This window comes from Oncorhynchus clarkii, chromosome 11 (genome assembly GCF_045791955.1).
Source record: "Oncorhynchus clarkii lewisi isolate Uvic-CL-2024 chromosome 11, UVic_Ocla_1.0, whole genome shotgun sequence".
NCBI classification, from domain to species: Eukaryota; Metazoa; Chordata; class Actinopteri; order Salmoniformes; family Salmonidae; genus Oncorhynchus; species Oncorhynchus clarkii.
Window position 1 is genome coordinate 15376249 of NC_092157.1, and position 16990 is coordinate 15393238.

The 16990-nt window shown below is 43.6% G+C and overlaps 1 protein-coding gene across 1 annotated transcript in view; it reads left to right on the plus strand.

The window, feature by feature from the left end:
• LOC139420539 (uncharacterized) overlaps positions 1-16990 on the plus strand; it is a 98979-nt gene that overhangs the window by 80508 nt on the left and 1481 nt on the right. Inside the window, 20 exon segments of the mRNA XM_071170734.1 lie at positions 948-1039; positions 7579-7727; positions 7866-7990; positions 8267-8393; positions 8553-8698; positions 8802-8926; positions 9069-9207; positions 9411-9588; positions 9702-9799; positions 9892-10000; positions 11013-11206; positions 11593-11705; positions 11804-11936; positions 12061-12165; positions 12306-12416; positions 13407-13560; positions 13689-13804; positions 14210-14343; positions 14528-14650; positions 15245-15356. Of these exon segments, the coding sequence (XP_071026835.1) occupies positions 948-1039; positions 7579-7727; positions 7866-7990; positions 8267-8393; positions 8553-8698; positions 8802-8926; positions 9069-9207; positions 9411-9588; positions 9702-9799; positions 9892-10000; positions 11013-11206; positions 11593-11705; positions 11804-11936; positions 12061-12165; positions 12306-12416; positions 13407-13560; positions 13689-13804; positions 14210-14343; positions 14528-14650; positions 15245-15356 (2583 nt within the window).

A 16990-nucleotide genomic window follows, 5' to 3' on the forward strand; every position in this document is an offset into this window, starting at 1 on the left:
TGGCTCAGCCCTGAAGTGGTAGGCCACACACGCTCACAGAACAGAACTGCAGAGTGCTGAAGCACTTAGCGTGTAAAAATTGTCTGTCCTCGGTTGCAACACTCACTACCAAGTTGCAACAGTGAGCCAGGCCTAATCACCCAACATCAGTACCCGACCTCACTAATGCTTTCTTTGGCTGAATGGAAGCAACTCCCTGCAGAAATGTTTGAACATCTAATAGAAAGCCTTCCCAGAAGAGTGGAGGCTGTTATAGGGGACCAACTCCATGTTAATGCCCAGGATTTTGGAATGAGATGTGTCCACATACCTTTGGTCATGTAGTGTATATATTTTTTCAAAGCCAACCATCGCAATTTTCGTGGCCTGACATTCAAAGTTACTGTGATAACGTCATGAACCTTCAAGTACCAAATAAGTCTCTGAAAAAGAACCGCAGATCAAACGTCACACATAAAAGATACCTTCTTGGGGCATCACTCTCGAGAGCTTCTCATTGTGAAAAAAAAGAGACACACGTTGAACACCAATGCCAGTGAAGGGAAATAGCAGGGTTCTCATCGGTGAGTTATTAAAATAATCAACAACGTGTTTAATTCCCAAAATAATCAATTGAATATTATTATCTCTAATCGCGTTATTTACATTTTTTTGTCTTATGTCCAACGACTGTTTTATTCGATAACCCTAAAATAACAATCCCAGCCTATATATTGTCAAAATACGTTTTATATTCTGTTGCACAACACTATATGCTGAATTTGATACTTTCCCATAGTCCCAATTTCCCCAATAGACATATCACCCACCTGCTGCGCATCATTTTGTATTGTTTTAATGCATCAAAAGCTGTATTTTTTGTCTTTATCTGAAAGAAAAACATTACAACATGTTAATGATTCTTCGTGTTGATTAGCTGTTAGAAACTGATCTTGTTCTCTCTCCAGCTGCGCTCCTGTTGCTGTTCGCCCGTAGTGATGGAAACGCGTCGCAGCCTCAGGGAGACTCACCTCGAGTGCACTGTATCACCAGCCTGGAGGTAGGTGGCTAAACTGTGCATCCGTGGGATTATAATTGACCAAATTGACCGGTCACCCACTCTAAACCTATGGCACATCAGGTTTTGGCCTCATCCAGGTTTTCAAACAGTTGTTCAAGGAAATTAGCCAGGGATGAGAAAGGAGAGTGGGCGAGCTGCAGCCGGTGACTGTTGCGGGAAAACATTATGAACACCTGCTCTTTCCATTACAAACTGACCAGGTGAATCCAGGTGAAAGCTATGACCCCTTATTGATGTCACTTGTTTAATCCACTTCAATCAGTGTAGATGAAGGGGAGGAGGTGGGTTAAATAAGGATTTTTAATCCTTGAGAAAATTATTAAAATATGGGTTGTGTATGAGTGCCATTCAGAGGGTGAATGGGCAAGGCAAAATATTTAAGTGCTTTTGAACGGGGTATGGTAGTAGGTGCCAGGCTCACGGGTTTGAGTGTCAAGTACTGCAAAGCTGCTGAGTTTTTCATGCTCAACAGTTTCCTGTGTGTATCAAGAATGGTCCACCACCCGAAGGACATCCAGCCAACTTGACAAAACTGTGAGACGCATTGGAGTCAACATGGGCCAGCATCCCTGTGGAACACTTTCGACACCTCGTAGAGTCCGTGGCCTGACGAAATGAGGCTGTTCTGAGGATAAAACGGGGTGAAACTCAATATTCGGATGATGTTCCTAATGTTTTGTACACTCAGTGTATGTCACGGACAGTAAAGAAAGACCCGTGTCCTCTGTTCGGTTCCTGTTTAATAATCATTTAATAATGGAAGCCCATTACAGCCATTCATTATTATTAGTAACCATGAATTCCAGTAATTACATAAAATACACATTTTAAAATATAAATACAAAATGCAAACAGAAAGAAAAACATGGTCATAAAAACAAGCCCATTCATTCGTTAATTAGGTCCTCAATCAGCATTCTGAATTTCCCTAGAGGCAACAAAACATCACATTTAAGATTGTTCCACAAATAAGGTGCAGAATAACGGATTTACCTAACTCAGTAGTTTCTATATGCATTCAACACTAAATTCAGGTCAATATAGTTTTTTTGTGGTTCAATGAAGGCAGATAGCATACGCAACAGTATCATCAGCATACAAGTAGTGCAGGTGACAATTATTTTCAAACCAGTCAACATTGTTAATGTAAACAGTAAGAAGTACAGGACTCAGAATCAACCCCTGCAGAACACCTTTCGTAATATCCAGGAAACCCGATGTAATACCATCAGTAGGAACACGTTGAGTTCTATCTGTCAAGTCATTTTTAAACCAGTTATATGCAGTCTGGTCTAGGCTAATTGAGGAAAGCTTTTGATAGGTCAATGAAGGGGGCAGCACAATGTTGCCTTTTATCCATACAGTTAACCACATGATTTATAACTAGGGATGCAGCAGAGATAGTGCTATGACCTGGTCTAAAACCTTACCGATGTACATTTAGAATACATTTCAAAGTTAAGAAAGATCTTAGCTGAGAATTTGTCAACGATTATAATATTTTAGTTAGGCAAGAAAGTTTAGAAATAGGGCAGTCATTATTTAGGTTACAATGGTCACCACCTTTGTGAAGGGGGAGTACATGGGCTGCTTTCCAAACCTTGGGGATAGTACCAGATTTAATCATTAAGTAAAAATATGGTTTAATGATTCAGCAATCAGGGGGGCAGAGAGCTACAGCAAAACTGGATCAAGCATATCAGCCCCAGTGGATTTATTTTTTTACATCAATCTTAAGCAAGGCATCAAGCACATCACAGATAGTAAATTGTTAATTTGTTAATATTGTTAATATTGTTAATATGAAAACAAAGATTCACTAGAAGTTGAGGGGTTAACTGTCGGGTCAGCTAGAGGCTGGCGGAGGGAAGAGCAGTCGATTGACTGACCAGGGTCAATTAAACCACCATCTCTCTCAAATAAAAAGCTTGCAGAGGTAAAATTATAATTAAAAACATCACTTATCCCATTCTTCTCAGTTATGATGCCAGAGTCAAACAGAACTTGCTTATGCAGGGAAGAAGAGCAATTTCTACGCTTCAGTGCATTTTCAGTTTTCCAAAATGTATAAGGATCACCAGCAGAGTCAGAGATAGAGTTTTAAAATGAGCTTGATCTAGCTTTCTTAATTTAATTTTTTACTTTTTTTTATTTCACCTTTATTTAACCAGGTAGGCTAGTTGAAAACAAGTTCTCATTTACAACTGCGACCTGGCCAAGATAAAGCAAACAGTGTGACACAGACAACAACACAGAGTTACACATGGAGTAAACAATAAACAAGCCAATAACACAATAAACAAGTCAATGACACAGTAGGAAAAAAAATAAAGTCTATATACAGTGTTTGCAAAAGGCATGAGGAGGTAGGCAATAAATAGGCCAATAGGAGCTAATAATTACAATTTAGCAGATTAACACTGCAGTGATAAATGAGCAGATGATGATGTGCAAGTAGAGATACTAGTGTGCAAAAGAGCAGAAAAGTAAATAATAAAAATAATAAAAACAGTATGGGGATGAGGTAGGTAGATTGGGTGGGCTATTTACAGATGGACTATGTACAGCTGCAGCGATCGGTTAGCTGCTCAGATAGCTGATGTTTAAAGTTGGTGAGGGAAATAAATGGAGATAGTACATCTGTATCTCAATTATCTCAGTTGTCTGAAAGATTGCCAGTCCGCTACAGAGTCAGTTTTTCTTGCTTTGGCCCAGGCCCGATTTCTCATCTGAATGAGCTCAGATAGCCCCAAAGAAAACCAAGGATTAGATCTATCTTTGACTCGAAATAGTTTAAAAGAGGCATCTTTATCTGCCAGAGGAATAAATAGGGCTTTCACATTTAGCTGTGTGGGTTTTGAGATCAATTGAGTCAGATTAAAATCTATGCATATACTCTTAAATTGATCTGAGGCAGAGGGAAGCCAATCCAGATTCAAAACCCTTAAAATGACCAACTGCGAGGACAAAAAAGGTGTTAAACACTCAGATATAGCGCTAATAGCATCCGCCATGGCAACAGGGGGGAGGTAAATCCCAGCAACAAATAAATGTGTATTCTGGTTTATGGACACATCTAGGGGAAATTGAAGAGGTAGGTGTGGAAGGCAGTATGGCATAGTTCAGTGTATCTGCATGCAGTTCCTGGTAGAGAAGTGGTGGAGGGTGGTGTGGGGGGCAGTGTTGCTGGCTGTTCTCCAGTCTCTGTGAGGCACCACCAGACGTAGTTCTAAAGGAGCGTCTGATTTGTCTCAGGGAGTTGATGACTGGTCTGTCAGGTGAGGTGGACTGGCCATCCGGAGCAACATCCTTTAACGAAGGTGGGGACTGTCTCTTTGTACAGGTCTACATTGTCGTAAAAACAGTCCAGGCTGAGGGTGGGATGGTGGGCCAGGTGTATGATGGGCCATAGCACACATTCCTGAGAGAGGCAGGCATTTACCCTCTGGATGGTGGCAGGATGAAAATCTCTCCTCTGGAGCAGGTTAGATATTACAATATTTGCAACAGGGAAGATGGTGGAGGCCCTCTCCATCACTCCCCTTAGTGATGTGGCCACCCTCTCTTGTTAGGCTCGCAGGTCATTGATCCCAAGGGGAATGATGATATGGCTAGGGGAGCCAAGCTGGGCCACAGTCAAGAGCTCCATAGCTCCCTCTGTTGTGGGGCAGTATAACTTTTCCACTTTTTTATTTGGTATAAGTTTGTTCTCTGATATAAACATTACATTGGTGTCTATCACTAGTATAATGTCTGGTTTCTCGTCAGGTCTATGGAGGATGGCAGGAGGGATGTGTGTAATTACAGGCTGTGAGATGGGGATGGAGGGGGTCAGCTGGGTTGGTGCATTGGTTGGTTTGGTTGGTTGGTGGGTGGGTTCTGATTCAGCTGTTGGTTTGGTCCTGTGTTTTTTATGGGACTGTTTGTAGAGTGGATGGTAGTAGCTGAGAAATTCCTGCCTTAGCTCATATAGCTCCTTCTTATTTGGTCGAAGTAATGGACAAATTGATCCAGACTGGCCTCCGAACCTTGAACCTTCACAGTGCCAATATTATAAATATTAATGTTAAATTTGGGGGTGGAATCAATGTACAATTGCCTAATTTTTCTGTTTTATGACATTTGAAGTTAATTGTTGGAGCAGTGTGCCAAGGATAATCTGTGTAGAACAGGTATCCCTTTCTTTCCTTGTTCATTTTTAGGATGAAGTCTTCCCTCAGAGTCTCTGGGGATGGACTTTTTCACATTTTCAGGATGAAGTCTTCCCTCAGAGTCTCTGGGGATGGACTTTTTCACATTTTCAGGATACGTGATGGCAAGGTCTCTGAAACAATGCCTAGAGAATGTGTCCATCTCCATCTCCATGGAGACCTCTTTAAACAACTATTTGCTCCAGGATGATGTGCATGTGCCTCTTGATGTACCTATAGATAAATGCTATTTTTAACAAAACACTTTTATGAAAAATAAAGATATTAAATGTGGCCTATTTTAGTCTGTAAAGACATGACATTAGCGTTTCGTTTCCCCTGGCCCAGATGGGTTTAGAGGGCATAGCCTTCTCTAGGCTTCCTGCAGCTGTGGTTGTTATCAGTAGGCTACAGTTGACCATATTGAAGCACAGATTAAGTGTGCACGAGTTGACAAATCAGGGGGTCAAAATCAGTCTAAACAGCAGTACTTTGTCCCTCCTTTCAATGCTTTTGCATCAATATTTTGTATTAAACCAAATCAAAAGCGCTGGGGCAAATGCCAGATCACCACACGTTTTCCGGCGGCCCAGCTGTGCTGATCTCTGCAACGTGGACAGATGGAATTTGCCACACAATGCCATAAATGAAGAAACAACATATATGTATGATCTATATATTTTTTGGTCGTTGATAGTATCTCAAAATGTTTCCTAACGTATCTCAAAATGTTGAGATAATATCAACATTTTTTGAAAGAAATGAGGGTGGCGGGAATGTGCTTCCGGAATTCCCACACTGTAAACTTTTCCCTTGAAATGTACAGCATTATGCTGGCAGTAAGTTGCCAGCTTAATACTGGAATTTTGCAATACAGCAGGGATGCTGTAATATGATTTTACAGTATTATTACTGTATACAGATTTATTACTGTATATTACTGTAATCATTACTGTAACACAGCTGTATTATAATTACAGTATTTTGAGTCACTGTACATTTGCAGTGCCCTTTTGAGATCAACCTCACAAACAGTAAACCTTTATTTATGTTCTGTATTTTTCTGATGGCAGGCCTATAGGCTGTGTAGCATAATGCCATTTCACATTGCATTGCAGAAGGATGCAGAATTGCTCTGATCATTTTGTAGGTCTGTTGTATTGTGTTCTTGAAGAATCTTGTGAATTTTTTAGAGGATAATAAAAACTAAATTCTGCTGCCTTAATAACATAACTCTGAAAAGAAGACTGACCTCAACAAGGTCAAAATAATAAAAATGTATAAGAGAGGAAGGTAGAAACTCATAGGTAGTACTGGTGATATAGCACCACACCTACTGACCTACAGTGCCTTCAGAAAGTATTCATACCCCTTGACTTATTCCACATTTTGGAACATTCAGTGTAATCTTGGTAAGAAACTCCAGTGTAAATTTGGCCTTGTGTTTTAGGTTATTGTCCTGCTGATAGGTGAAGGACATTTACAATGACGGCCTACCCTGGCCAAACCCTGACGACAGGGACTGGTTCAATTCCAGAATGTTTCACATCAGGCCGTGATTGGGAGTCCCATAGGACAGCGCACAATTGGCCCAGCGTCGTCAGTGACGCATATTGCACTGAGATGCAGTGCCTTAGACCACTGCGCCACTCGGGAGGACAAAAGGAGTGACTACAATGTTGTTGATCCATCCTCAGTTTTCTTCTGTCACAGACATTAAACTCTGTAACTGTTTTAAAGTCACCATTCATGGTGAAATTAAGCAATGTTTTACTCCTGAACTTATTTAGGCTTGCCTTAATAAAGGGGTTGAATACTTATTGACTCATGGGATTTCATTTTTCATTTTTAATCAATTTGTTAAAAAAAATTATAACCTAATTCCACTTTGACATTATGGGGTATTGTGTGTAGGCCAGTGAGCCAAAATCTCAGTTGAATCCATGTAAAATTCAGACTGTAACACAACAAAATGTGGAAAAAGTCAAGGGGTGTGAATACTTTCTGAAGGCACTGTTCCTGTAATACACAGTGTAAAAACGTTTTCAGAACGCATGCTTATAGATGCAATCCTTTAAATGTGACCAAGTCAAAGAGAAAAAGCAGAACTGCTATTTAAATAGAAATTCAACTGAATGTACAATTGACATTCTGGTAGGGCTTCTGGTACTAAGTTTGGTGATTATCTGACCTTTGTGACGGAATTACTTAATGAATATTCGGAATAGTGATCTCTATTTACCTTCAAAAGCCATATCATTTTAGAGCTGGTCTTCCTCTCTGACTCTCTCTCTCCCTGACATGGTGACATGTTGTTCTGTGTTCCAGGGACGGTTGTGTACTCTGTCTGAAACCCATCTGAATGGTTCTGGTCCTACCAGACTAGAGGTCCCTGCTGGACAGAGGCTCCTGATCACCATGCAGAGCCTCCCAGGAGACCCTGTCTGCAGCTGGAGGCGTGGAGCTGACCCAAAAAGGTGTGTGTGTGTGTGTGTGTGTTTGTTGTTTTACCTGGTGCCTCAAAGCCACTGTGTTATTGTATTGTCATTGCATCCATAGGGGTATACTATTGCCTCCCTGCTGTCTTCATCTGTACTTGTTTGCCCTGCCAACAGAAGGGGCTATTCCTTGACCATACTACAGACACATGTGAGTGATTCTGGAGAGTACACATTCAGCTGTGAGAGAGGCGGGATCAACTCCTCTCTGACCCTCTCTCTACTGGTCGTACCTCTGCTAAGTGAGTGACAGCCACATGACCCAATACTCTAGCTCTTTTGGACCTCAAACCTCCTCAGACTACCCAAAACCATATTCACAGCATCCTCTCCATTGCTACAAAATTATTATCAAAAGTTATGTTCCTAACCACACAATCATTTGAAATCATATTCAGATCTACACAATATTCATGTCTTGTATCAGAGTTGAATCTATAGCACCATATTGATTCTGAACCACATTGAAATGATGTTTGATGCAAAATTCATAGCTACGGCTCAATCCACGTATCTAGGACTTCCCACAAAACCACAGCTGAAATTTATCCCTGGGAAAAGAGGCTTCTTACCAGACTATCAGTGTTCTTCAGAGGGAAACCCTAAGCCCAGGATCAAATGGTTCAACAACCTTGACAAGACTGGGTACGGTCTCACCAGATTTCAATGAAAATGTATAGAATCCAAAATAATTATTTTCAGGGTATTGCTTTAAAGTTTTATAAAGCAATGGCTATACATGATTTCAATCTCAGCCATCAATAGCAGCCGTACCATCGTTTAATTTCTCCTCCTTTCCAACAGAAAAGGTAATGATGGGACAGACATTCCCTCTACGATCAAAGAGAGGGCTAACAACAAAGAGAAAAGTAAAAATTACTACAGGACAACAGTTATGTGCTGTGCTAGCAATTCTCAGGGAGAGGCGTGTTCTCAACTATATGATTACGGTAAGTTAACGGTGGAACAAAAGTCATCAAATTACAATATTACATTTACAGTACACTATAGCGTGAGCATGACACCATATGTGTTTTTCTGTGTGTGCCTCAGATCTGGACCGTGCCAGTGGTGAGGATGATGAGGCTCCAGAGATCACTGTGAGTCCTGGGCAGCCCCTGCTGCTCAGCTGTCGGCAGAAAGAGAACAGCACCACACAGTGGCTGCCTGACAAACAAGTAAGATTTATCAATCTGACAATCTTTTTTTCACGTTTTATCAGCCTTCTCTTCACTCTGCTGAAACCCCTTCCACCTTCCCCATCACTACTTCCTCACTGTATTCATGTAATGTAATGCAGCATACCATATTTTCCTCCAGGTCTCCATACATCAACTCACATATAAAGAAATATATATGACCTACCTGTTCATTGAGTCGGTGACAGTGAACCACAGTGGAATCTATACATGCCGAGGCAACAAGAACAAAGTCAAATCCACCCATGTCCAGGTCCTGGGTCAGTTTATAGGCTACAACACTGAATCCTCCTCGTTACCTTTGTTTTCAGTCAAACATTCCCTTTTAAATGTCTATCTGTACTTGGTCTTTACAAATCTCTCAGACACATTCTTGTTGTGATTCTCTCTTTATCACCACCTGCCTGCATGTTTTTGCCCAAAACGTGATCTCCATGTGATTCCCGGTGTTGTGTGTCCTCAGAGAAGAGCTTCATTTCCATCGACCAGCTGAATGAGAGCAGTACCATCTCAGCCCAGGAGAAGCCAGGGTTCTGTCTGCGGGCCCTGGTCTCCTCACACCCTCTCCTACGCTGCCATTGGCTGGGCCCGGACAGCAGACAGACCCAGTGCCCTGAGCCCACACGGCTCTGGAAGAGCAGGTAGAGAAAGTCAGATGTAGTTAGTTATGTTTATGTACAGTAGTTTGATGAGGTTTGATGTGGATACTATATATGATTCCCTGTGGTTTCATCATCTCTCCCTTTCTCCCCAGGACTCTGGAGTTGTGTAACACAGAGCCAGGAGAGTACCAGTTACACCTGGAGGCTGGGGAGCTGAACCTCACAAAGACCCTCTCTCTGTGTGTGGCAGGTGAGTGACAGCCGATTGCCCAGATAGATAAGATGTGTGATTGTGTGCATGACTCCTCAGTAAGACACCTGTCCTTGTCCTCTGTCTCTCAGGTACGCCCACCCCCAGTCTCTTACAGAATGGAGACAATATCACCTGTGAGACCAACACCCCCCTTCCCTTCAACCTCACCTGGAGCTCCTGCTCTTTGACCAATGACAGGTATTAGATCTAGGTCAGTTTCTAATGTTAGGATTCAGCTCTGTAGTGGTAGGCGCCAATATCAATCATTTGATATGATAACGATATTAAATTATATCGATAGGAGCAGGGCATATCATGATATCAGTTTATCCTTGCTGTGAAACGACACTGTTGTGTAAAAGAGCATACGTGACTGTTCCTGCAACCCTACTTAACTGCCTGCTGATGCAATCACATGTTTTTACCCTGATGCTCAATGCTCCTCACCTCTGCTTCGGAATAACAACGGCCTTGGGGCGGACGGGGGCGCTGTTTCCCCCTACTTGGCAATCCATCTTTAACCTGTGTCAGTTAACCTGTGTGTGTTCACCTTTGTGTGTTAACCTGTGTCTGTTAACCTGTGTCTGTTAACCTGTGTGTGTTAACCTGTGTCTGTTAACCTGTGTCTGTTAACCTGTGTATGTTAACCTGTGTCTGTTAACCTGTGTCTGTTAACCTGTGTCTGTTAACCTGTGTATGTTAACCTGTGTGTGTTAACCTGTGTGTGTTAACCCGTGTCTGTTAACCCGTGTCTGTTAACCTGTGTCTGTTAACCTGTGTCTGTTAACCTGTGTATGTTAACCTGTGTGTGTTAACCCGTGTCTGTTAACTTGTGTCTGTTAACCTGTGTATGTTTACCTGTGTCTGTTAACCTGTGTGTGTCAACCTGTGTGTGTCAACCTGTGTGTGTCAACCTGTGTGTGTTAACCTGTGTGTGTTAACCTGTGTCTGTTAACCTGTGTGTGTTAACCTGTGTCTGTTAACCTGTGTGTGTCAACCTGTGTCTGTTAACCTGTGTCTGTTAACCTGTGTATGTTAACCTGTGTGTGTTAACCTGTGTCTGTCAACCTGTGTGTGTTAACCTGTGTCTGTCAACCTGTGTGTGTTAACCTGTGTGTGTTAACCTGTGTGTGTTAACCTGTGTCTGTTAACCTGTGTCTGTTAACCTGTGTGTGTTAACCTGTGTGTGTTAACCTGTGCTCTTTGCCAGCTGTCAGTCAGAGTCTGCAGCCTGGAAGGAGATCCCTGCCCCACCCCCGAAGCTCTCTGACTCAGACCAGTTCTGTCATAAGAGGATCCTCAGTACCAGGGACAGTACCGAGGTGGGGGACTTTGTCAAGTGCTGCATCACAAACTCTGTCCACTCACAGTCTCACTGCAGTGAGACACTGTTCAACATACAATGTAAGTGGTCGGTCAGGAAAAATGTGTCCTCAGAAAATAATTGACAACTTTAAATACGTTTATAACGGTTGTCCCAGTGTGCAACAGAATTGGTCACAGTATTGGCATCGCTATAGTCAGACATTAGTTACATCTAAAAGAAAGGAGGACCAAGGCACTCTTCATATAATTCATTAAAATGCATTTATTTGTATGATTTTTCAAACGTTGTTTCTATTGAACATTCCATACTAATAAAGGCATTTTAATTAATTATATGAAGAGTGCCTTGGTCATCCTTTCTTTTTGATGACCAATTCACCCCTTTTACCAAAGAGCACCTTCTGTCTACCAAAATGTACTGTTGTGTACCTTAGTAGTGCTTCCCTTCCTCCTCTTTCTATCAGTTAAATCTGTTACACCAGCCTCCTCTCAACTCCTCCTGAAAGTGTCCAGTCTGGTCCTGTTCCTGGCTTTGATGCTGGTCAGCCTGGCGCTGCTCTACTTCATCAGGAAGAAGGTACTCACACACATAAACATACACACACACACACACACACACACACACACACACATGCACCCTCTTTGTCACACACCTTCCTGATATTTCCTGTGTAGAAACCCCAGTACCAGAGTCAGCTGCAGATGATCCAGATGGTAGGGCCTAATGACAACGACTACATCTACATCAACTTCAAAGACTTCCAGTATGACCAGAAATGGGAGTTCCCCAGAGAGAACCTGGAGCTGGGTAAGACTGGGGAGATGTACCAGTGGAATGACTTAGCCTGACCCATCTACTTGGGAATCTCTAGTCTCCAGCCTCACCAATAGTATTCCCACCAACCCTGTGTTGTTGTGGTCTTTCTCCCCAGGGAAGGAGCTGGGCTCTGGGGCCTTTGGCATGGTGCTTCAGGCTACAGCCTACGGCATCAGCAAGCCAGGAGTCTCCCTGCAGGTGGCTGTCAAGATGCTGAAAGGTACAGGGTTTTACCTGTGTGATGTTTTACCCTGCTGGCTAAGTGTTGGTGTTTGCTGAAGAGACTTTTGTCATACTATTGTACCCTGCACCAGTGAAGTCTCTCAGGTCATTGTTGAGTGGTAACATTTGCCCATGCAGAGAAGCATGAGACAGTAGAGAAGGAGGCTCTGATGTCAGAGCTGAAGATGCTGACTCACATCGGACAGCATGCCAACATCGTCAACCTGCTGGGGGCATGCACTGGCTCAGGTACGACAGCCAATCACAGGCTCTGTGATTGGCTGTGTGACTGTGTGACTCTGTGACTGTGTGTGGATCTGTGACTGTGTGTGACTCTGTGACTGTGTGTGGATCTGTGACTGTGTGTGACTCTGTGACTGTGTGTGACTCTGTGACTGTGTGTGACTCTGTGACTGTGTGTGGATCTGTGACTGTGTGTGTGGCTCTGTGACTGTGTGTGCGGCTCTGTGACTGTGTGTGCGACTGTGACTGTGTGTGGATCTGTGACTGTGTGTGGATCTGTGACTGTGTGTGGATCTGTGACTGTGTGTGGCTCTGTGACTGTGTGTGGATCTGACACTGTGTGACTCTGACAGGGCCCACGTACCTGATATTTCAGTGACTGTGTGTGACTCTGTGACTGTGTGTGGCTCTGTGATTGTGTGTGACTCTGTGACTCTGTGTGACTCTGTGTGGCTCTGTGTCTGTGTGTGACTCTGACACTGTGTGTGACTCTGTGACTGTGTGTGGCTCTGTGACTGTGTGTGACTCTGTGACTGTGTGTGGCTCTGTGACTGTGTGTGTGACTCTGTGACTGTGTGTGGCTCTGTGATTGTGTGTGACTCTGTGACTGTGTGTGACTCTGACACTGTGTGTGACTCTGTGACTGTGTGTGGCTCTGTGACTGTGTGTGACTCTGTGACTGTGTGTGGCTCTGTGACTGTGTGTGTGACTCTGTGACTGTGTGTGGCTCTGTGATTGTGTGTGACTTTGTGACTGTGTGTGACTCTGTGTGGCTCTGTGACTGTGTGTGACTCTGACACTGTGTGTGACTCTGTGACTGTGTGTGACTCTGACACTGTGTGTGACTCTGTGACTGTGTGTGGCTCTGTGACTGTGTGTGACTCTGTGACTGTGTGTGGCTCTGTGACTGTGTGTGGCTCTGTGACTGTGTGTGACTCTGTGACTCTGTGTGGCTCTGTGACTGTGTGTGACTCTGACACTGTGTGACTCTGACAGGGCCCACGTACCTGATATTTCAGTACTGCCGTAACGGGGACCTGCTGAACTACCTGAAGAACAACAGAGAGCTCTACCACAAGTCTCTGACCGACGCCTTCACCAGGGACCGCTTCAGCAGACTTTACCACAACCTGCCCAAGAGGAGCTCCAGGTTGGGGTTAATGTAGGGGTGTCAAGGTTTAGTTTAATTCAGAAACGGGATTGTAGGCTACTCTCATGGTGAGGTAGGGGTATGATTGTGAGGGTTAATGTGCTAATGTTTGTCTGTGTTCTTCTTAGTGAGTTCCAGAGGCCAGTGGACAGCATATACATCCCCATGTCCCCCACCACCACTAGAGGGCAAGAGAGTATTGCCCTGATCAGCCTCAACTCTTCTCCCATGAACACCTCTGGTGGTCAGTGTGGGGTAGACACACACACACACACAAATTAAGAAATAGGCTTGCTTACTTACTTAAAATATCTATAGGATCTCCCCACTGCTGTCCAGTGGATTCTGTCGATCCCTGTTGATCTCAGCTGATGCCTGTTGATCACTGTTGATCCCAGCTGATCCCTGTTGATCCCAGCTAATCCCTGTTGATCACTGTTGATCACAGTTGATCCCTGTTGATCCCAGCTAATCCCTGTTGATCACTGTTGATCCCAGCTAATCCCTGTTGATCCCTGTTGATAACTGTTGATCCCAGCTGATCCCTGTTGATCCCTGTTGATCACTGTTGATCCCAGCTGATCCCTGTTGATCCCTGTTGATCACTGTTGGTCCCAGCTGATCCCTGTTGATCACTGTTGATCCCCAGGTCCAGGGATCTATGAGGAGTTAAATGAGCTGCAGGAGGAGGAGGAGGAGGAGGAGGAGGCGCTGACTTACGACGACCTGCTCAGCTTCTCCTATCAGGTGGCCAAGGGCATGGACTTCCTGTCCTCCAAACACGTATGTGGAGCAACAATACTGCCCACTGCAAACTACACACTACACATGGCACCATATTCACTTCACCATGTCCCCCCAGAATTATACAAGCCTGCGCTCACTGCAATAAATCTTAATACTCCCTGGCCTGTACCCGACATCGTCACACCCTCTCTGTGTCCTGGGTGTGTGTATCTGTCTCCAGTGTATCCATCGTGACCTTGCTGCCAGGAACGTGTTGGTGACTCAGGGTGGACTAGTAAAGATCGGGGACTTTGGACTGGCCCGGGACATCGACAATGACTCCAACTACGTAGTGAGAGGAAATGTAAGGACTATACACAGGAGGGAGTGTTTCGGTCGTCACCTTCAATTTTCAACTGCTTGAGCTCCTGTTCCTCTTATAGAATATTAGCTCAAAAGTATTGTAGTATCAAAAGCTCCTGCACCTAAATATTAACAGTACCGACACCCACAATGAGTACCAGCACCTATTTCAGTCAAGCACTGCTAGTTACCACATAAACCCTTCCTATTTCTGATATTTATCTTCTTAAAATGTGATTTTAAACCTAAATGTAACTGCATTGCTAACCTTGTGCCTAACTCTAACCTTCAAGTAAGACTAAAAAGCTAATGAAATAATCCTGCTTTTTTTACAATAGCCAATTTTGACTTTGTGACTGTGCTTTATAGTGGAAACCGAGAGTTTGTCTGTATTCGACAAATTCTCTGTTGTGTCAGTGACATCTATGTTCTCAGAATCCAGTGTCAGTGTGTGTGTGTGTGTGTGTGTGTGTGTGTGTGTGTGTGTGTGTGTGTGTGTGTGTGTGTGTGTGTGTGTGTGTGTGTGTGTGTGTGTGTGTGTGTGTGTGTGTGTGTGTGTGTGTGTGTGTGTGTGTGTGTGTGTGTTGTGTTGCAGGTGCGTCTGCCAGTGAAGTGGATGGCTCCAGAGAGTATCTTCCAGGGGATGTACACCATGCAGAGCGATGTCTGGGCCTATGGTATCCTGCTGTGGGAGGTCTTCTCTCTGGGTAGCCACATAAACATACCTACTCTTACTTTTGATTGTATTGTAGGGTGTCAGTGTATGTGGGGGATGGGATGGGGGTGGGGGAGGGTGGGGTGGGGTGGGATGGGATGGGGGTGGAAGGGTTCAAAAAGCATACTTTTGTTCACAAAAAAATAAGAATATCCACTGGACACTGGTTGAATCAATGTTCATTTAGTTTAAATGACGTGGAAACAACGTGGAATAGACGATAGATTGACATCTGTCCCAGTGGGTACGAACTACACACACATAATGTGTGCATTTGGTACTGGCACTGACCCTGTAGCTTACATTCTCCTGGTTTTTCTCTTTCTTTCTTGTTTCTCGTGTTTGTTTTTTGTTATACTATTTTGATATGTATTTAATACTGCACTGTTGGGAAGGGCTTGCAAGTTAAACATGTCACTGTACTTGCACATGTGACAAATAAAACTTGATCTTTTCCCTGATACAGTGCCTTCAGAAAGAATTCACTCCCGTGACTTTTTAAAATGGATTACGTTGAGATTTTTCAGTTGACAAAGAAGGGCATCTATTGGTAGATGGGTAAAAATCAAATGAAAGCAGACATTGAATGTCCATTTGAGCATAGTAAATGTATTAATGACACTTTGGATGGTGTATAAATACACGCAGTCATTACAAAGATACAGGCGTCCTTGTAAAGACAATCCGGGGTTGATGATCATGTGAAGTGAAGGCTAGAAAACCGGAGACGTAGACCTGCGGAAGTGGTGAACAGAATGAGGTACTGATGAGCATCAGTACCGGGGAGATCCGTAGAGAAAGGAAACCGCTCAGGGATTTCACCATGAGGCCAATGGTGACTTTAAAACAGTTACAGAGTTGAATGGCTTTGATAGGAGAAAACTGAGGATGGATCAACAACATTGTAGTTACTCCACAATACTAACCTAATGTCATGGATCCCCAGGTACTGCTGCTCATTCTGTACACCAGTTCCCGGAGGTCTACGTCACCGGTTTTCTAGCCTTCACTGAACGGAATTCATTATCATCAACCCCAGACTGTCCTGTCTGATCACACACCTGGTTCCCATTTCCCCTGATTAGTATGTTGTATATGTGCCCTCTGTTCCCTCTGTCTTTGTCGGTTATTGTTCCCATGTCCGTTGGTGGTGTGAGTACCTATGTGTTGGTGGTGTGAGTACCTATGTGTTGGTGGTGTGAGTACCTATGCGTTGGTGGTGTGAGTACCTATGCGTTGGTGGTGTGAGTACCTATGTGTTGGTGGTGTGAGTACCTATGTGTTGGTGGTGTGAGTACCTATGTGTTGGTGGTGTGAGTACCTATGTGTTGGTGGTGTGAGTACCTATGCGTTGGTGGTGTGAGTACCTATGTGTTGGTGGTGTGAGTACCTATGTGTTGGTGGTGTGAGTACCTATGCGTTGGTGGTGTGAGTACCTAACCCCTATTGTATATTCCTGCGCCTGTCTCCAAAATCCTTTATACCAGCGTGACACCTAAATGACAGAGTGAAAATAAGGAAGCCTGTACAGATTACAAATATTCTGAAACATGCATTCTGTTTGCAATAAGGCGCAAAAAGTAAAACTGCAAAAAATATGGCAAAGAAATGAACTTTATGTCCTGA